This window comes from Bidens hawaiensis, unplaced genomic scaffold (genome assembly GCF_021521415.1).
Source record: "Bidens hawaiensis isolate Kalapana, Puna unplaced genomic scaffold, B.hawaiensis_p1.1 tig00013985_1, whole genome shotgun sequence".
Taxonomy (NCBI): Eukaryota; Viridiplantae; Streptophyta; class Magnoliopsida; order Asterales; family Asteraceae; genus Bidens; species Bidens hawaiensis.
Genome location: NW_027492198.1, coordinates 158247 through 179574, shown reverse-complemented (window position 1 = coordinate 179574; position 21328 = coordinate 158247). Strand labels below are relative to the sequence as shown.

At 33.0% G+C, this 21328-nt stretch overlaps 2 protein-coding genes across 2 annotated transcripts; one reads left to right on the top strand and one right to left on the bottom strand.

Moving 5' to 3' along the window:
• Positions 1–775: 775 nt before the first annotated feature.
• On the top strand, positions 776–7359 carry LOC143545598 (uncharacterized). Its single transcript, XM_077037457.1, has 13 exons — positions 776–1073; positions 2182–2255; positions 2339–2422; positions 2499–2579; positions 3339–3419; positions 3602–3694; positions 3773–3946; positions 4027–4094; positions 6416–6467; positions 6570–6623; positions 6728–6817; positions 6902–6968; positions 7044–7359. Exons 1-13 carry the CDS (start codon positions 932–934, stop codon positions 7133–7135), a joined length of 1152 nt encoding a protein of 383 aa, XP_076893572.1. The 5' UTR covers positions 776–931; the 3' UTR covers positions 7136–7359.
• A 277-nt stretch (positions 7360–7636) lies between these two features.
• Positions 7637–11892, bottom strand: LOC143545596 (uncharacterized). The gene is made up of 5 exons (XM_077037456.1): positions 11581–11892; positions 10366–10490; positions 9663–9977; positions 8951–9120; positions 7637–8426 (listed from the first exon to the last, which is right to left on the bottom strand). Exons 1-5 carry the CDS (start codon positions 11881–11883, stop codon positions 8032–8034), a joined length of 1308 nt encoding a protein of 435 aa, XP_076893571.1. The 5' UTR covers positions 11884–11892; the 3' UTR covers positions 7637–8031.
• Positions 11893–21328: the final 9436 nt, after the last annotated feature.

Genomic DNA, 21328 nt, shown 5'->3' with positions numbered 1-21328 from the left:
TCCTCAACTTACTCAACTATTTTAAGTTTAAAAAAATGTTACAACTCTGAACATTTATTTTACTCATGTATTCCTTTTGATTTTAATTGTAACCAATTTCTCATCAACGATTTTTCAACGGCCACAACCTTTTCATATGCTAATATATTTTTTTAAATTACACCATAAAAGTGAGCATTTTGTTGTCTTTAATTTGGGTACGGTATTGCTATAGTTTTTTTCAATTAAAAAAATTAACATGTTACGTATGAGTGTTCACAATTCGGATTTAACGGCTTCTAAGTTAAACCGTTGGTTTGATTTTTTGTCATCGAAAACCAAAATTGAACCGTCGAAAATTTAAACTGAATCGTTTACCAATGGTTTGGTTTCACGCAATGAGCTTCAATAATAAGTTTACAGTCCAGTCCGGTTTTATATGACCTATTTTTGGTATAAACCGTAAACCGAACTGCTTGCTATAGTTTGAACATTCAAAAACCAGCTAATAAATAGTGGTGATTTGCTAAAAGTTTTCAAGGTTTCAAACGAACCTTGAACATCCGAATTGTTACATGATTACTAGGATTTTTGTTTCCCATCACATCACATCACGCGAACATCCGTCTGGTAATAATAATTTACCATTTTATTATTATTATTATTATTATTATCACGTAAATTTAGTAGAAGTAGGAAGGCAGACCTTGGTTGACCAATCACGCGGAATTAAAGGGTTAACTGATAATAACCAAAAATACAAAAAAGATATCATATCGTTTAATTAAGTCTAGATTTGTTCAACTTCAACAACCAAACCAGACTACTTACTCTCGATCTCTTGTCCTTGCCGCCGGCCAATCCGATACGATACTCGATCTTCACTTCAATTCCAGTATCTGAATTCAGATCAGATTTAGGGTTTAATTAATAATCTATTATTATTAATGTTATGGAGCGGGTGTTTAATAAAGTCCGTAATCTGGACGCTTACCCTAAAATCAATGAGGATTTCTACAGCCGTACGCTTTCCGGCGGTGTTATTACTCTCGTCGCCTCCATCGCCATGTTCCTTCTCTTCTTCTCTGAACTCGGTACTATTATTATCTATCTACTTAATCTGGATCTTAATATGTGTATCACTACTTTTATTTATTATCTATTGCTAAATAAATTATGAGTTTTTATTGCTTCTAGTTTGATCAGTGTTTTGCAGCTTTAGATTCATGGTATTTTGTGTAAACAAATTAGGGTTTTAAGGAAGTAATTTACATAACAATTAGAAGCATAATTCACTATTGTAGATGTGTTATTTTAATTAAAACTTAAGTTTATGATTAAGTTAACTCAGACTTGATTTTTGATGTTGTGACAATGTGGTCAATTTTACATTTTTATCTACTTGCTCTCCGTTTTTTTCATTGAGTTGGATGGTTTACTTGGCTAAGCTATGCAGTCGATATTCGTGTGGGATATTGGTTCCCATGTGAAAAATCGGTCAGAATATCAGTATCGATATTATTGGTGATATTGACCGATATATTATAAATTTCCCGATGTAGTATCTTCTTTCTTTGTTTTTCTATTTGTCTTTCTTCTTATTTCTGCTATTAGTGTTTTAAGTCTTAATTGTCAATTGTTAGTGTTTAATGTTAGTCTTTTAAGTTTTAATCAATTTCTACTTGCTACCATTGTTAGTGTTTTGCAAGTCGCGAAAGGTTAATTTGTTAATGGGAGGAGAATATATCGAATTGTTGGTGTTAAATTGCTATGTATATAAATACTGCATGATATTAAAGTTACCGATATCCCATTGCGATAACATATATCTCAGATACCGGTCCTTGACCGTTTTCTGATTTTTTACCGCATCAACTGCATAGTGGCTAAGAAGATATGTTAATGGATATACTTGTGGTTAATTGGAAAACTAGATTTAGATCAAGAATGTGAGCATGTATAGATGTGGTCTCGTTTGTGTTGACTTAACATAAAGTGTTAGCCCATGATGTACATAACTTTAAGATCATTATAGGAAACTGCAAATGTTTGGTCAAGTAAGATGTACAGGATTTACAGGTGGCTTTGTTATAATTACATTTAGTTGATAATAGATGAAGTAAGCAATGTTGTTGCTTGAAGTTACAGAATCACAGTGAAAAGCCCGCAAGTAAGAAACTTTTATGATTGTTGTCCTTGCAGGGTTATATCTACATACAGTTACTGAAACCAAGCTTGTAGTTGACACTTCTAGAGGGGAAAAACTACATATCAATGTAAAGACCATTCATACTTAAAATGAATTTTTATTCGTTTGATGTTTTTAACCGTCATTGGTATGTATTGCTTTTAATTGCAGTTTGATATCACATTTCCAGCTGTTTCATGTACTCTACTCAGTCTTGATGCCATGGATATCAGTGGAGAGCAACATCTTGACATTGTATGTTTATAATTGTTCTGTTGATACGTCGTTGTTGTGCTAATGTTTTATCTTTGTGTAAAATTTTAACTTTCAGAGGCATGATATAATAAAGAAAAGAATCGACTCTAATGGCAAAGTCATTGAAGAGAGAAAAGAAGGAATCGGTGGCCCTCAGGTTAGTGCAACCATATCATCATATGTGTTATATTAATGGGTTGTCTTAATTAACGGGTTTATTTTCTTTGGTCGGTTTATGTAATGAATAGAACATAGAAGACATGTTGCATGAGTTTGACTTTTATTGCTTATGGGTTATATTTATTACTATTAATGTTTTGTCTAACTAGTTGGACCATGTACTTAATTAAAGTTTTTACCTTTAAGATCATGTGACATGCCAATATGTAGGTAGGCTTGTAAGTGAAACGAACACCCAGTAAATTGCTCGGCAGGAAGTGCGTTTATGTTCGCTAATAAACAAACGAACATGAAAAATAGTTTGTGTTCATTTAATTAGATGAACGAACATGAACGCATGTTTTGCTTGTTTATTTACGTTCATGAAAGTTCATTTAACCATAAACAGGTTAACACGTTTATGGCACGATAAATATAGATATGTTTATAAGGCATTTACGTTATTGTATTAAACTTGTTCGCTTATTGTTCATATATGTTTATTTATTATGTTTGTTTACCTTCGTGAACTATTTATTTAGATTTTTAACGAGGAACGAACTCGAAAATGTTCATTTTCTTAACGAATGAACATGAACTAAAAATTCCTTTGACTTGTTTGTATTTGTGTTCAAGCTACATGAACATGCCCCCATTCATGTTTCTACAGTTCTTTTATAGGTCTATTTGCAGGCCAGTCTAGATATTTATTATTTAATTTTTTTTAACATTTTAATCGTCATGTGAGCCTCTACAGATCGAGAAGCCTTTGCAAAGACATGGTGGAAGGCTCGGGCATAATGAAACATATTGTGGTTCATGCTTTGGTGCAGAAGTGGTATATCTTTCTTTTCCTATCTTGCCCTTTGGTTGTACATAAAGCTCACTTAGGTGCACTTTGAGTAACGCCTCACGTCTCAACTTTCGGGACCCAAACGCCTCACGCTTTTTTTTAAAACCAAATTAGAAGAAGATAATATTAGTTTGCTTCATGACTAAATTTCTCCATCGTGCTTGCAGTCAGATGATGAATGTTGTAATTCATGTGAAGAAGTTCGTGAAGCGTATCGAAGAAAAGGCTGGGGTATGACAAATCCTGATTTGATTGACCAGGTTAGCAGAAACATATTTTTTTGTCTATTTGGTTAACATTTATAATGATATTATATCGAATATAATTGTTTTGTTCAGTGCAAACGGGAAGGTTTTGCTCAGAAGATTAAAGATGAAGAAGGTGAAGGATGCAATATTTATGGGTCTCTAGAGGTTAACAAAGTGGCAGGAAATTTTCACTTTGTTAGAAGCTTTCATCAATCAAGTGTTCATATCCCTGATTTGTTTTCTTTCCAAGAAGATAGTTATAATGTAAGCTACCACTTTGGCATTCAGTTTACTTCAAAACTTTGTTTCTTGTTTCTGATAACGTTTTGTTGACTATTGTGCAGATAAGTCACAAGATAAATAAATTATCATTTGGAGAGCACTATCCAGGGATCGTAAATCCTCTTGATGGGTAATTCTTTTGCTTATCATAGGATTAGAGAATTTCATTTATACGCCTACAAACTTGTGATTTATATTATATATGCCCTTAAAAGTAAAAAAAAAAAACTATAACTATAAAATCGTATGTACTCATTTCATGAAAAACAATTTAAGAGCATGTTTGGGATTGAGTTTGAAAAAACCTTATTGGCTTTTTCAAAAAGCCAATAAGTTAAATGGTGTTTGGCAATCACAAAAATTCCTTTTATTTTAGCTTTTTGAAAGGATTAAAAAGCAGTTTTTTAAAAGCCCCAAATCCTGGCTTTTCAAAATGACTTTTTGAAAAGCGAATAAGCCAATAAGGTGTTTTCAAACTCAATCTCAAACATGCTCTAAAACATGACTGTTCTACCTTCTACTTTTTATTAAAAATTAAAAATTTCGAATTTATCCATATATTAGGCCTGTAAACAAACCAAACATTCAGTGAATTGTTCGTGAACCGCTCGGCCGGAACCTCGTTTATGTTCGTTCATTTAATAAACGAACAAACAGGAACACATGTCTTTGTTCGTTTCTTTATGTTTGTTTATTTATCTTTGTTTGTTTACATTCATTTAGTTAAATGAATGGACATTAACATATGGCTCAACATATTTACGTTTATGTTAAATTTTGGTGTTTGCTTAGTTATGTTCATTCATCTATAATTCTACATTCAGTTATGTTCGTTCGTTTATATTCGTGAAGCGTTCACTTATACTATTAACGGATGGAAATAAACGAACACAAGCGCACTCATTTTTTTAATGAACTAAACACGAACAAAAAAATGCCGTCGTTTAATTGTTTGTGTCTGATCAGGTAAAGTTAAATGAACGAACGCGAACATGCTCCGTTCATGTTCGCTAGGTTCATTTACAGGCCCAAATAATATTTTTCCTAAGTATACAATGGGGGAAGTGAATATGGGGCTGTTAAGCATCTAAGCTTACATGTGAAACTGCCAAACTTACGTAGTTTTGATTAACAATTCCTAAAAAAGATGATTTTATTCTTTTCTTGTTTCAGTTTCATCTCCATTAATTTAGCATACTTGACTAATTCCCTAATTCGTCATTCAACATCATTGATTATTAATTTTTCAGATTTCAAGCAACTCATATTCTCAATTTTTAGTCACAATTTCTCATATTAAAAGGCTCCTAAGCCCATTTTATATAAAGATGTCCTATTCTAATGAATGATGACTACTCCTTCATGTGTCAAACACCATTGATCTCCACTGGTTCAATCTTTTTCTCATGTCTTATTGTTCCGGTTTACAAATATGAATCATTTTTGTTGCAAAACTAAAGAATAAAAAAATCTATTATTCAAGAACTTGTGTTTGGGTTCATAGCAACTGGTTTAGAACTTGCGCTCCAAAGACTACTTTTGTTTTGAAACTTGTTTTTCGGAGTGTAGTTTTAAATGAATTGGAGATTTTTAATCTAAGAATTAAGATTGAAGATTGAGGAAGATGATTTGCTTGCAGATGAGAGGTTGATGCGATGATAAAAATTATGAGTTAGGGATTAACCTAAATTTGCTAAATTGATGGGAATGAAACAAATATAAGAAAAAAGTAAAATCAGTTTATTTAGAAATTGTTAATCAAAACTATGTAGTTTTGATGGTTTCACATGTAAAGCTAGGTGCTAAGTAGCCTCATATTCACTTTCCCCATATCATATACAATTTACAAAAGAGCAAGTCACTTTTAGCAATCTTACTTTCTGTTTACTTTTATATGTTAATTACACACGCTAAAGGATTATTTGATAAATTTTTGTTTCTCTGAATAAACTTTAGTTGATATTAACTTGTTCTTTCTTCAACCAAATTTGTTCTTAATTTCACTCGATTTAGACTTTCTTTTCCTTTTTGCTATGTTCTAGTTAAAAGTAAGGGTATAGTTAGCATAGTAATTATTTTTATCTAAATCAAGAACAAATTTGGTTGAATAGACAGAAGTAAATAATATAAAGTAAAGTAAGATTGTTAATCATTACTTGGTTTTTTACGAAATGTATAAATATTGTATTGTTAATAATATTGTCGATTGGTGAATACAAATTTATGATTAAATTTGGAATTTTGGATAGATATGAAATTTCCAAGTTTTTAAGAAAAATAATAGTATTACAGTCCCAACAGTCATTTTTGAATTGCTATTAGTACTGTGGGTAAAGATGACGTCTTAGTTTTACGTACAACATCCTAAATTGTTGTTAAAAAGTCTAGATCACTACTGCAATAAATTTGTCTTTGTTACCTTTTTGTTAATGGATTTAAATTTCGATTCAGGGTGCATTGGTTTCAAGAAATTCCTAACGGAATGTATCAGTACTTTCTTAAGGTCTTAACACCCATATTCAATACTTAAATTTATATATATTATCAAACTTGTTAGTGGTGTGTATAAAAGTGAACACTTTCCGATATTTTATTAAACTTGCAGGTGGTACCAACCATATACACTAGTGTTAGAGGCCGCCCGGTTAAGTCAAATCAGGTATATTGTCCAACTTTAAAGATACATTTTTCTTAATGACTTAAATTAGTTTCTTTTTTTTTGTATTTGCATAATTGCATATATGAATTTCGTATTTTGTACAGTTCTCTGTGACGGAACACTATAAGAGCCCGGAAGTTGGCAGACGGTCTCTCCCTGGTGTCTTCTTCTTCTATGACCTTTCTCCGATCAAGGTACACTTTATACAATTTGGCCTGAAATTAATATCTTTTTTACAAAATCAAATATTAATATTTACAAACCGGTGGCTTGTACAGGTGACATTTACAGAAACACATACATCGTTCTTACACTTCTTGACAAACGTCTGCGCCATTGTTGGAGGTAAATAATATGGTTTTTGATGGCTCTTTTTTATTGATATACTTGTTTATATTCTTATCTTGTTTTTTTTTTCAGGTGTTTTCACAGTTGCAGGGATTGTAGACTCGTTCGTTTACCACGGTCACAAGGCTTTAAGGAAGAAGATGGAAATTGGAAAGTTGGGTTAAGTTTTTGGTATATCATAGAGCTGGTTGAAATTAAGAATGTTGGAAGGCAAGTGCAAGATGATTCGCGGCCTTTTTGTTAGAATTTTTAAGTTATTTTTTCATTTTCTGTCAAAATATTTTGTAATTTAGCGTCATTTGACTTCTTGTCTGTAAAACAGACCCTATTACCGTTTTCACTTTTTTAAAACTATAGCTTATTGACTAAAAAGATTTGTAGTGTGTAATCGGTTCGAATACCCTGAAATAGGTTTGAACCTTATGACCAACAAGATCCGATGTGGACAAGCACCGAGTTTGACTTTCTTTGACCAAATATCAGCTTGGCCTTGTTTGAGCCAGTTGCGGGTTCATTTTTTGATCCTCCAAACATGTTATAGGGACTTAGTTGGAGCTTGGTTAAGGGCCTGTGTCAGGTTAAATTCATGAATACGCTTAGTAAAACCGACAGGTCGGTCCTGAGTCAACGTGATGTTTATAGGTCTCTCTCTTTAGTTGTATAACAACGAGCATTTATTGTCAACAAATTATGTCAACGCTAAAAAGATAGTTGAGACTAGCAGTCTTTAATTTTGTTAAATTTTTATTATAAATCAGCTGTATTAAAAGAATAAATAAATAAATTTTCCTGGTTTGTTGCCACGATTTCTGTGTTCGTGTAAAATTTTCAGGTTCATACGAACGTAAATGAGAAGCGATTCCAGACAAAACAAAAAACCAGAAACAAACTAATGAACATCAACTCATGCTTTCAAATAGTTTCTCATTTCTCAATTAATCATTAAAGTTTCAACAGCATTAAAAATTAAATACCGAATCACATTGAATGTAGACTACTAATGCATATAAAAACTCAATAACAAAAGAAAAAGATGATACCTGCAACCAACTAAAAAAACCTAAGCTTCAATGGGCTTATTTTCAACATGTGTAATACCTTCAAATTCGCCACTTTTCTGTTCTTCACTGGTCAACCACTGAGAAAGACACTCATGGATGATCTCAATATTAGTACGTGCGACAATCGAGGAAACACCGCCACCTTTAACCACCTTGATCTTGGCATATCTTAAAATGTGGTCAAGGTTTGATTCAGTCGGGTCGGTCACATAACGCTCCACTGTGTTCTTGATAGCACCACACCAGATGGGTCGACCCACTTTAAGAAACTCATGAACCGCCACCACCGGCAAGCTCACGCTTCCTAGAGACGACTCGCTGCTCCCGCCTCTTGCGTGATAATCCGAACCCCCGAGCTTCAAAAGATCGTATGTATCCGCCAGGTCACTAAATGCTGTACATCATTTACAATAATCAGGTTTTGGGTTGGCATGTCTAACCCGTTTAATAAATGGGTCGTGTTCAGGTCAACCTGTTTAATGTGGTTGACTTGTTTAACCCGTTCAGTTAAACAAGACGACCCACTAACCCGTTAGCTCATATTATTTAAACCCAACAATTCGATTAACATGTTTACAACTTGGTTATTACCCGCCAACCCATTTGACACGCTTAGACAAATGGGTTAAAGCGGGTCGTGTTCAGTTTAACTCGTGCAGCTAAACATGTCAACCCACTAACCCGTTTATGGCCCGTTCAACTAATACTTTTTACAACCGCCCAGCTCGATTAACACGTTTACAACATGGTTATCTCCCACCAACCTGTTTAATATGTTTAGATAAATGGGTTAAACGGCTTATGTCCCGGTTACACACTTTAAGTGTGTGTGAGTTAGGGTTTATGTTTTTGACATTAATAAAAATACGGGCAGTTACTTATGAAATGAAATTGGGATAACATTAACATGCTGTATACCTGCTAATTTACCATCACTTCTGTAAACTTCTAACCCGTGTAAACCCGCGTCTTTTAATCGCCTGATAATAGCAACCGGGTTTTTCAAAGCCCATGGATGAGCCAACACCGCGACTCCACCCGTTTCACATATCAATCGCACTGCTTCCTCTGCATCTGGCTCGCTTCCGCTACACCATAATTGAAAATATTCAATAATGGGTTGGTTCGGGTTATATTTCATACCTTATAGATCAAACGGTGAAAATAAAATAAAATAAGTACTAAAAGTGAAACAGGTCGAAAATCACCCGGCATGTAGCTCTAGTGCATACAACCTTCTTTATCATTTATTATTCAAATAACTAATTATAATTGAAATTTAGTATTATGAAGCTAATTAATTATTAAAATAATAATAAAAAACTGTTGCAGAAAGTGTTCTGAGTCAACTCAACATGTTAAAAAAAGACCCGTTTTGACCTGAGCCCACTTTGATCCTATCAACAGCTAAAAAAAGCACCAAAATCAAAACGGGTCAAAAATCATCCAAAGTGTAGTTTTAATTCTAACTGATTATTATTAATTTATTAACCACAAAACTAATGTTCGGAGTCAACTCAACACGTACAAAAAGCGACCTGTTTTGACCCGATACCAGTGAGACATGTTACCCAACCCAATAAACATCCAACAACATAAAACAGAAGAGTGAACCTGAAAGATAACTTACGTGCAATAAGCGGGCCCGCCATCATAAAGATACCGACTGAACGCTTGTTTTAAATTCTCAACATGGCCCGCTTCAACCATAGCCCGAGCCACATGTAATCTCCCCGGTGCAACACCATCACCCGCAATCTTTTCCACATTTTCCCACCTGACTGGCAACTTTAATTTATTCAATTTTAATATCATATTTTTTGCTCGCAGATACCGCCCTTCCCTTATATTCGCCAAAAACCGGTCCACTTTTTCATAATTTGACGGCCCACAGCTGCTATAATACGCCAGAACATGAACCGGCTCTTCAGATCCAGAATCCGTTCTGTTTAATAAAATTCAAAAATTATATACATAACATTTTTACCAATTTTACCCCTTGAAGTATAAATAATATACATCTTTAACCCATTTAATTTTTTAAAATATTTCATTTTTCATTTTAGTTTTTTTCTAATTACTTTCCGTCGTAATTTTTTTTAAATCTAAATACACAGCAATGTTTAATATTTTTTCTCAACATTCCAATATAAATTCAATTGAAAACAGAGTTGTATACAAAATGAAATATTTTTTGGTATCTTAAACGGCTTTTGCATGTGTTTTGATAGGTCACATGACTTTTGCAGGCAACTCCAACTAGTTCATTAACAATTTCCAAAACTATTATTTTTTAACTTATGGATTATATTACTCGAATTGACGAAAATAACCTTGGCGTGAAAATGGTGCTGATTTCGACACCGGGAATAATCTTGATCCCTACTTTCCGTGCCGCCTCGAGGGCTTGCGGGATGCCAGCCATCGTGTCATGATCGGTTAAAGAAAGCACTTTTACCTGTTCTGAACAAATTGGACTAATCAATTCACATATGAAACAAAGACTGAATTTTTATCTTTAATAATAAAAAAAACAGTACTATGTTTGGCAAACAGACATTAATCTTAATTCTTCAAAGTTCAAAAACATTTGTCATATTTTGTTATCTTGAATACTGAACACTACAGCAGTAAGGAATTAAAGATCAGTATTTATGGCATATGCCCCACAATAATAAGTATACTCTCTAGGGTCCATACACATTTAATATACTGGTGAAGACAACCATAATTTCACAATTTGCATACAATTTTGTCCCCTTCATATAATAATATCATGACTCTGTTTGATAGGTCCTACCATATTTATTTGCATCTCTGTTAGGTCCAAAATCAGGTGCAGCCCTATATGGTCTATTGGTCTAGTGGGTATGAATAGATAGATAGACTCTACAACATTTGATCATGCCCACATATTGACACAATATGATACATATATTAACAAATTCATGAAAAATAACTCATGCATTGAAAAGTAGTGTTTACATCGATACAGATACATAAGGCAACCATAGATATGAAGATTTAATACTATAATTAAAAAATATTTTGTTAACACACATACATGAAATGATTCAATGAGGAAACAAGAAGATAACTTATAACTAAGAAACCGAGATTTCAAACTTTAATTACCTTCATTTTTTTTTAATACTAACTTAACACTATAATAAAAAATTAATAGTTTGAATCACACATACCAAGTGTTTGATGAAATGACTGAATAAAGAAACAGGAAAATAACAAGATTAGATGCTCATTACATACAACTATAAAACCCAGATTTTTTAAACCTTAATATGAAGATTTAATACTACTATAATTAACAAGTTTGAAACACACACACCAAGTGTATGATGAAATGACTCAATGAAGAAACCAAAAATACAACTTAATTAAAAAACCCAGATTTTTTTAACCTTAATTAACTTCATTATTTTAATAACTAAACACTATAATTAACAAGTTTTAAAAACGCCCACCAAGTGTTCGACAGAATGCCTGAATAAACAAACATGTAAATAAACAAGATTAAAAAGCATACATACCCCATAGTGATGCGCTCGTTCAACAAGCTTCGTCGGAGACAAAAACCCATCACTGCAAATCGAATGAGAATGCAATTCAAACACCAACTTCTCATTAGACACCTTGGTATTATTATTAACCAGCTTCACCTTAAAGTCATCATCAATAGCAATAGTGGAATTGGAAGAGATGGTATCCAAGTGAACCCATTCGCTTATGGATTTGTATGCTTGAGATTGCTCGTGGGTCATTCGTTTCTTGCTGCCACCACTACGCTTATTATTATTGTTCTTCTTCTTCTTATTGCAACTGTTGGTACCCATAATAATAATAATAATAATAATAATAATAATAATAATAATCGAAATAAAGCAAGAAGAAAGAAAGAAAGAAATAATAATAATATGTTTGGGGTTTGTGTGAGAATGAGAATACTATTTGGGTGTCGGTTTGCAGATATATTCAAGGAAGATTACTATTTTTGTATGATGGCTAACTGACTGACCGCTGTACTTTTGGATGTAACAATATACTTATACAAATAGTCCTTTAACAATTTTAATGTGTGTAAATGATTCATTACTTGTTTTGAGCCGCTTTACAGATAGGGTTGTTCATAAGCTAAACCGAACGAAACGAGCACTTTTTGATTGAGTGTAAAGTAGTTTGGACAACTATAAACAAGACTCAAGGATTTAAGATTTAAGTAGAGGTATAGTCTCGTAGATAACTAGAGGTCAGATCAGATGCGATGAGTTCAGATAAAATTAAGATTTTTTTTTTAACTTAAACAATTAGATAGTGGGCTTTATAGTGGAGTAATACTTTTATAGCATTAGAACTTACAAATGATCATATATTAGTAATTTATCCTCACAATGTTGTTAGGGATGGTGAAGTCTTTAGGGTTGTTTTAATTAGGCTCATTTAGATGTTTCTTTAGGGACTAGGTTAAAAACCTTAATCTTAGTCTATTTATACCTTATGAAGTAATTGTAATCTTGTGTGCGTTCAGGCTAATAAAGAGAAACACATAGTTGCAGTCAATGGATATAGGTTCCTTTGATCGAACCACGTAAAACTCACATTTTTATTATTTTTGCTTTCAATTTTCGTTTGTGTCGTAGTTTTTATTCCATAGCGTTGGTTACTTTGATCAATGCCTAACAAGTATGAGCTTAAGGTGTGAAGTTTCGTTGATCAAACTGGTATACACACTGATACAACTGCTCTAGGATCTTTTCTATTTCGCGATTAGGGTTCTGCTCTTTTAATCTTTGGAGTCGTAGTTTTCTACCTATCATATTTTGTGATGCCACTGCTGCTGATTAGGATTTTACCATTGAGTCACCGCTACTAGATTTTTTTTGAAGAAACTGTTGTTGTGGTTCTGTTCTCATATATATATATATATATATATATATATATATATATATATATATATATATATATTCAAGGAAGATTAATATTATTGTTGTGAACCATGTTCTACAACCGTTTATCGGCCGCCAATTAGAAGGGGATTAACAAGTCCATTCATTTCTTGTTTGTTTTTTGATTAGGGGTGTCACACCCTCAAATTTCAACTACCATGGTTTTACCTCAAGGCGTGTGACATATCAGGATCTAGCCACTTGTTATACTGAACAATCATTTAAAAATAAAAGATACCATTTATTATTACTCATTAGTATGTGAAAAATACATTAAAGTATAAATTGCATTTACAGAAGCATAAAAGTAAACAATTTAAAAACAAAGTAGTTAGGTGCTCAAACATGCACAACCCAACTAAGTGTAAAAAATGTAAGGTAAGTATCCATTAGACTATTCGTAATGGGGCGCTAGTTTGGGCGAATTGGGGCGAGAAGAAGGGGGAACAACCCCCCCCCCCCCTGGCAATATGTGGGCGAAAAGGGGCGGGGGTGGGGGTTTCTTGTCGCTCAGCATGTGTGTGTGTTTTGTGTGTTTATATTATTACTCCATCCGTCCCATTTTAAATGTCAATTTTTCCATTTTTGGTTGTCCCAATTTATATGTCATTTCTATACATATAAATTCAATTTCCAATTGTGTCCGTACTATTACATATACTAGATGTTTCATTTTACAAAATGGTTTTTAGCCATAATAACTTAAAGGACATTATTGTTATTTTACAGCTCATAAAATAAAATGATCAAATATTTCTTAATTTGTGTGTTTTGGGTCCCATGACATTTAAAATGGGGCGGGGGAGTATTATATACATATGTGTGATATTATATATATATATATATTATTACTATTTGTAACCCATACACCATTACACCCAAAAAACAAAAACCCACCATTTGCTGACTGGGCGCCACATGGCGCAAAACGTCCCAATTTGTAGCCCCTCCACTACACATAGCCTTAAATAGTGAAACTCCATGAAAATGCATGCACGTGCTCCTTAGCATACCTAGTGACAAGAGAAAGTATAAATACTTAAGAGTCAGCACGAGGTTGGTCAGTTCATAAGTTGTAACAAAAAGTAGTATATGTAGATTCGACACATTTCAAATATATCAGGATAGCTAACCCATTTACAAGTTACTACACGGTTAAACTGAGGTTGACTATTGTGTATTTGCTGCCTTGTTACCAGGTCTATCACAAACCCTGGCGTATGTGTTAGGTCAATAAAACACCCGTTCGTCTCCCAGTCGTGCTAGCACGATTAGCCCAAGTGGGGTTTGTCAAACCCAGTAGTACTACTCAATATTACCCCATGATCCCATCATATCGGTTCAAACTGTGTAAGGACTTTTCGTGATATAGAGCATATAGTATATACTTGTGATATGTAAGAAATTACAAATTATAAAACAAGGCATTGTGTTTTCTCCCTGAAAACTAGTATATGAAAATGTTGTGTTTTCTCCCAGAAAACAAGTATATGAAAATGTTTGTTTCCTCTTAGAAAACAAGAAAGAAAAGTATGAACTCACCTGGTGACGCGTGTAATAGATTTTCCTTAAAATCAAATGAGTGCACTTGATTTGCTAACCATTACCTAGTACAAGTATCTAAGTTATGAGAGTGTGTTCAACAACACATGAGCCTAAGACTCACATATACACTCACCCACATACACAAGCTAGACCCGACAACTTCGTTGGTGATATCATTATTATCAACAGTGATAAAGTGTTCTAGCACGTATCATACATCAAGCGACAATCAAGCAGGCCAAGTATTTCATCATATAACTCAAATTCAGATTAAACATTTACAAGACCGATTTTAGCATGTGCAAGCGGATTTTATTAACTATGCATAAAATGGAAATAAATTCTACGACTTTTAAGAAAAGGGGGTATGGATTAGGTTTCTTAATAAATTTTTATTATATTTTTAATCATGAATAAAAAAGTCATAATGAATTAATCATTGCAGATAGGTACAAACAGTTCATCAGATTGCGTAACAAAACGTATTGGCTTGGTTAAGTCACACTACTAATCTAAATCAAGCAAGGCCAATTGGGTTTGAAACCTAACTTAAAATTATAAGTTTCAGAAGTGAAACCAACCCATTTGGCTTTGTCATTACCATGTTATGATACCGGAAATCCGGACCAGAATACAACTTTCCAAATCAGATTTGACACACGATCTTGTAAAATCATAAAAACTATTAAGAACTCATCAAAAATTTACAAACTACATATTTCTGGAAACTAGACTCAAATTAGAATATCATGGAGTCAAGAATCGATAGAGCATCATCGTTTATCATCAGTTACAGCCCAATCAATAAGAGAGTATGAATATGTTAGAATCTGATATCATCCTAAACACATACAACCCATTTATTTAAACTAATATTATAATGAACAAGTATAATAAACAAATATAATAAAAAGTCATGTAACACATAATCATATAGCATGTAACAATTAAATCTGAATTATTTAACGTCTTCGGGTTCAACATTAATCACCAACGCGTTCGGACAGACTTGTGCAACTTTTTTGATTCCATAATGTTTGTGCAATAACCGACACACTTAATTAATTCTAATTCAGTGAAATGCATAAATGAATTTTTGAGAGAATGGAGTTCTTTTTAATGTCGTTAACTAGAAATTCCCAGTGTCACATCGGGTTTTTTTAGGATTGTTTTATTTCAGTTTTTGGGTATTCAAGCTTCAGTTTCTTTTCAGATTTGTTACTCATATTTGCTTTGATTATGGTTGGATTCGAGTGTGGTTTGTTTTGGTTGACAGGAGTATAGGGTTAGGGTTTGTTTTCTTAATTCGATTTTGACCGTGATCACCAAACGTGATTTTGATGTACTTTTTTTTTTGTGTGAATCAACATTCTGGTGTTTTAAATTTTTCTACAAGGCTATTGCATGAACAAATCGGTTACCTTTGTTATAACAACCCATAATACAAACAAAAGGAAAAGTGAAGAAAATGATAGAAGTAAATTCCATCCCACATTGGTATAGGAAAGAAAATGGAAACCTTCCTCATAGGTATAAATAAGAAAGTGAGTTCTTGTCCCATATCGCTAGCTTAGTTTAAAAAAGCGTGCCTGAGGCGAGACGAGGCGACCTAAGGTGAGGGTCTCTTCGCTTTAGGCTAGTCAAGGCAAGCAATGTTTAAAAGGTGAGCCTGAGGCGAGATTTTTAGGCAAAAAGCGACCTAAGGAGAAGTTGAGGCACTCTCTTTTTGTACACAAGTGGTTTTTAATCTTCTAAATGTTGTACAATATGCTTTTTAGGTTGTATGTATAGGTAGTTTATATATTAAGTCATATTTAATTGTTAAATATAACTACATTATGAGCCGAGATGCTAAAAACCCGTGATATATGGATATATAAAAATTATATAAGTATGTTCGCCTAATGTACAAAAGCTCTCGCTTTTGCGCCTGGCGCTTCATGCTTCTATTTTAAACAGCGTAGCTTTTCTTCGCCTCTCGCTTTTTTAAACCAAAATCGCTAGATTATAAAACTAGTAAGCTCTTTATAAGAAGGCTAGTTGATTTGATAATGTTCTTATAAGACAAATCACACCCAGTATCCTAGAGGAGGGTGCGAAGTGTCACACCCCGAAAATCTTAACTTAGAACAGCGGAAGACTTAACTTAAGTCGTTCGTGTTATGACAGATGTCGATAGCCAATAACAATAGAATAATTAATAATAAAAGATTTACTTTTATTAAATAAAATATAATTTACAATATCAGAGTCTTATACACGTGTCGCCGCATGGTTTTATTAAATTCCCATTCAAACATAACCCGCCCTCCTTTCCATGCCTCCTCGAAACCTTCACTTACCTGAAAAGCATATTAAAATAAACGTCAACACGAATGTTGGTGAGTTCTCTTTAAAAACAACATATATATACACACACACACACACACACAAACATAAATACATATTTTATAATATAAAGAAAATAACGCAATTGAAACTTCCATATAATTCGTTATGAAAAATCGTAATGAATGACAATATATCAAGTAATATAATAACGAATTCATATCATATATATTTCCATACCATGGTTCAACAACCATTCTTTTATTCATATTATATTACCATAAGCAACGGTGGTGGCCTTTCATACCGTTCTTTTAACATGGTAATGATATTTTCCAACAATCGAACTTACCACAAAAATGAAGCATTTTACCTTTTAAACAAACTGTACTGTTGTAGACTAGCAAGGAATACAACAAGTGCATGACTATCAAAATTGATAACTCGATACATACCATACTCAAAATATTCCCATTTTTAACCCAACGCGATTGAAAATGGGGGGCGCCACCCCGATAGATCTACTAATATTTTATGTGCTCTTATTAATTCGGTTAACAGTTATTAACCAATTGTTGACTCATCCCACTTTTTAAACGGTTTGTAAAATAAAATGCTTTTATAACAACTTCAATAAATATATCAATATAAAGAATATGTCTTTCCCCCAAAACATAATAAAAACATTTCGAGAATGAGGGGTCGATAGAGAAACTCACAGGTTGTAGCTTTTTGTTCTAAAAATCTCGTGTCCTATATTAGTACACTTTTTGTTAATAAAAAAACTTGGTTTTAGTTTATAAAATCCTTTTAGTTTATTAATCCTAATCTAGTGTCCACACAAGCATATAAGCAAATAAGTTCCTATTAAGTTAACGAGTACACATAGTTCTGTTTTCCGTTAACTATTATTTAAATAACTAAATCAATTAATAAAAAATTAAAATATATAAACATAATGAAATATTTTAAGTTTCAGTTGCTGGAATGTTTTAAGAAAATCTATTACTTTTCATAATTCTTGTCGGTTTTATGTTTAAAAACGAATCGTTTGGTTTTTCATGTAAAATGTAACTTTTAAATCATGAAAAATACTTGTTACATATACATTAGTCAAGTTCTATAAGTTACCTTGTAAAAATATGTTGTTTTCATTTTCGTTAATAGTTTCTTAAAATAGCAACTTTTCAACGTTTTCGTGTCGGTTTTCGCGACACGAACCGTTTAGGACTAGGTTTTATCATTTTGTCCTTTTCCCATATATTAACTTATGTTATATATGAGTATTTTACAACTTTAGGGGCTGTTCTAAAACAGTCCCTAATAGTCGTGTCGGTTTACGTTTAAAAGCCGATTTTTTGACCGTTAAAGTTACTGACGAGTCAAATAAGTCAAATAAATCCATACAAATTATCCTATGGACTAATTACACATATAATATCACATAATTCATCAAAATTTCCAGTTTTGATCACACAATATTACAAGACACATTTAAACAAGTTTTAAGCTTCTAGTTCATATTCTAAGTTTGTCAACAATGTTACTAATCAAGTTTGTTATTCTTATATGAACAAATATTATTATATAACCTAATAATCTAGAATTTTAACTTTTTTTATGAGTTCAAAATAAGTTAAAACATACTTTTTAATAAAGTTCTTCTTATTCTATTTTGGAAGAATCTAAGTTCATGATTCAAGTATGTCTTTTTCAAAGAATCAAGTATGTCTTTTTCAAAGAATCAAGTATTAGCTTTTAGATGATTTTATTCTTTACAAAATCAATCAATTTACATAATTCCTATCATTATCAATCTCTAACAAATCACTCAAATCACAAGATTATGTATTCTTATGAATTTTCTAAAATTTGATTTAACAAAGTTTCCTATTATAGTAACTTTTAACTTTTAATAATTCTAACTTATTCAATCTTTCAAATTTGATTAAGTATGAATCCTAGTTTATTTCATTCAACTAGTTTGATAGAGTTTCATGCATCCTAATTATTCTATTCAAGTTTCATTCTTTCAATTTTTAATTCAACAAAGTTTCTATTTCTAGTAAGTGGTTTGCTAATTCAATCAATGTGCTAACTAATCCATTCTTTAATCATGCACCCTATCTTAGTTTAAATTTGTAATTTATCACATATTGCACACATTCATATCAAGTATTCACATCAAAATCAAAAATTTAACTTTTCATTAATTAAAGTTTTCCTATTTAGCAACTTTAACTATCTTCAAGAACTAACTAAGGGTTTTATGAGTTTACTAGCATATATCCTATTTCATTCTCAATTTTATTATTCCATAACACTTTTTGATTCACCAATCCATCCAAAATCCCTTAATTAATCCCATATCCAAAAATCCCCAATTTTTCACTTGTGAACAAATTCTTGTTTTATTCATCTCTAACAACAATTTTCCAATAATTCAAGTACATTTTATCAAACCAATGATCAGTAATCATACTAAATCCATTCTAACATCAAACCTAACATCAAGTTCATTCAAGTTTATATCAAACAATCAAAAGATCAACAACACCCAAAATCAAACTTAGCAATCAATGTATGATCCTTAGGATGAATGAATGCATGTGTAAATGAGTTTGATCTTCCCTCTTACACATACATACATACATACATACATACATACGGCCCATACATACATACATACATACATCACCATCCATAATTTCAAACTTTAAAGCTTCAATTAAATTGAACAAGGGAATGGGAAATAATAGAATGGTGGTGGTGGATCGTTTTTTGAGATGTTACACGTTGGCAGGTGAGAAATAACATGAATATTGAGAGTAAGGAAGGAGTTCGTCTAGAGTTCAGAAGAATGTGAGGTGTTTGAGTTGCAACGAGGTGGGGCACGTTAAGATTCATTGTCTGAGTGTAAAAAAGGATGCTAATTCGAAAGAATTGAACACTTATGCGGATACCATTAAGATAGATACTAAGGGTGATTCCCAAAATTGTAGTGTGGAAATCTATGTTGGCTTTTTAGTCATGGATTTTGGTGCTTAAATTTAAGCCATGGACAACGATGAAACGATAGTGAATCTGAAATAAGGAGATTTTGGAAATGTGTAACTTTCCAATGAAGAGATTCTTGAGGTAACGTGCACAGGGGGATATTGATCCTGTTACTTCTTTAGGAACTACACAAACTCCGAAGGATGTCAAGGTGATTCCAGAACTGAAAAGAAAATATTTTTTGTTGGTTAGCCAGATAAGGACTAGAAGTAAGGTTTGGTGGTGGTAAATGGAAGGTGGTCAATGGAAATCCGGTGATTGCTCGTGGTATGAAGTGTGGATCGTTGTATATTGTTGAGGTAGCTATTGAGGGTGTGACCATCCCAGTCAAGCAAGACAGTATCTGGTTTGCTGAATCTAATGCAAGGAGGGTTCATGTTGCAAATGTGAATCTTGGAGCTACAAGGATGTCAACTAAATGTGTTCATAGTCTTAAAAACCGATCAGGGGATTTGGTGACAGTGTGTGCATGGGGTGTTATCTTGGTATAGTCAAAAAGCTATTGGGTTCTAAAGATCAAGATTTCGACTGTATAATTCTTGCATGGTGGCTGTTTGTTGAGTTTGGAGAGTGTTGGTAATCATCAGTGTATCTCTGAGAACTATTGGAGAGTCAAAAGCCGGTTCAGACAGAGGATGGACCTGTGGCGATTTTAGTCATGGTTGGGTCTTATATGACTGTTGGTAGAGCTTGGGAAAGCTGTAACTAGCCTCTATAGTGCTTGAAGAGAGTGGCTATTGCATATGAATGAAGTCTTAGCTTGTTTGTAGGAAATTGAGGCTTCGAAGACTTGTTTACCAAAGATTCCTGGAATTACTGTGCACGGTTTGCTTGGGTGACATTTGTGGCTTATTCATAGGCTTTCAGTGGGAGACTGTTAGGGTTGGTGAAGCCTTGAGGCCTATTCAGATATGCCCATTTAGATGTTTTAGTGGGGGCAAAGTTAGAAGTCTTAATCTTAATACACTATGATGTAATTGTAATCTGGTGTGTGTTTGAGCTAATAAAGAAAACCTCTAGTTACAGTCTGTGGATGTAGGCGGCCTGAACCGAACCACATAAAATCTCGTGTCCATTATTTTTTCCGCTTTCTGTTTTCGTTTATGTGTGAGTGATAGTTGTTATTCTGTTGCGTAGATTGCTTTGATAGATACCTAATATATGTTGTAAGAAAAAAACTACCAAAGAACGACAAAAGATCAATCTTGAATCAGAGAGTTTAAAAATGCCGTAAGATGTGCACATAACTATCATGGTCTATTGGTGGCACAATTGTGTTCGATATCAAATTGCATGCCTAAAATGAATACAAAATATGCGCGATTATGCAGTCGAGCCACGCAACGACCACCCAATGGTCAAACAACAATACATACAAACAATGAAGCAAAGCAGTAGCACCACA

Bases quoted from the DNA above. Each gene is read 5' to 3' on its own strand.
- LOC143545596 (XM_077037456.1), bottom strand. From the start codon at position 11,883: ATGGGTACCAACAGTTGCAATAAGAAGAAGAAGAACAATAATAATAAG. The intron at 10,491-11,580 runs GTATGTATGCTT...TGTTCAGAACAG, and splicing joins AACGAGCGCATCACTATGGG to GTAAAAGTGCTTTCTTTAAC. The intron at 8,427-8,950 runs GTATACAGCATG...AATGATGTACAG, and splicing joins AAGTGATGGTAAATTAGCAG to CATTTAGTGACCTGGCGGAT.
- LOC143545598 (XM_077037457.1), top strand. From the start codon at position 932: ATGGAGCGGGTGTTTAATAAAGTCCGTAATCTGGACGCTTACCCTAAA. The intron at 1,074-2,181 runs GTACTATTATTA...TTGTCCTTGCAG, and splicing joins TCTCTTCTTCTCTGAACTCG to GGTTATATCTACATACAGTT. The intron at 6,818-6,901 runs GTACACTTTATA...TGGCTTGTACAG, and splicing joins ATGACCTTTCTCCGATCAAG to GTGACATTTACAGAAACACA.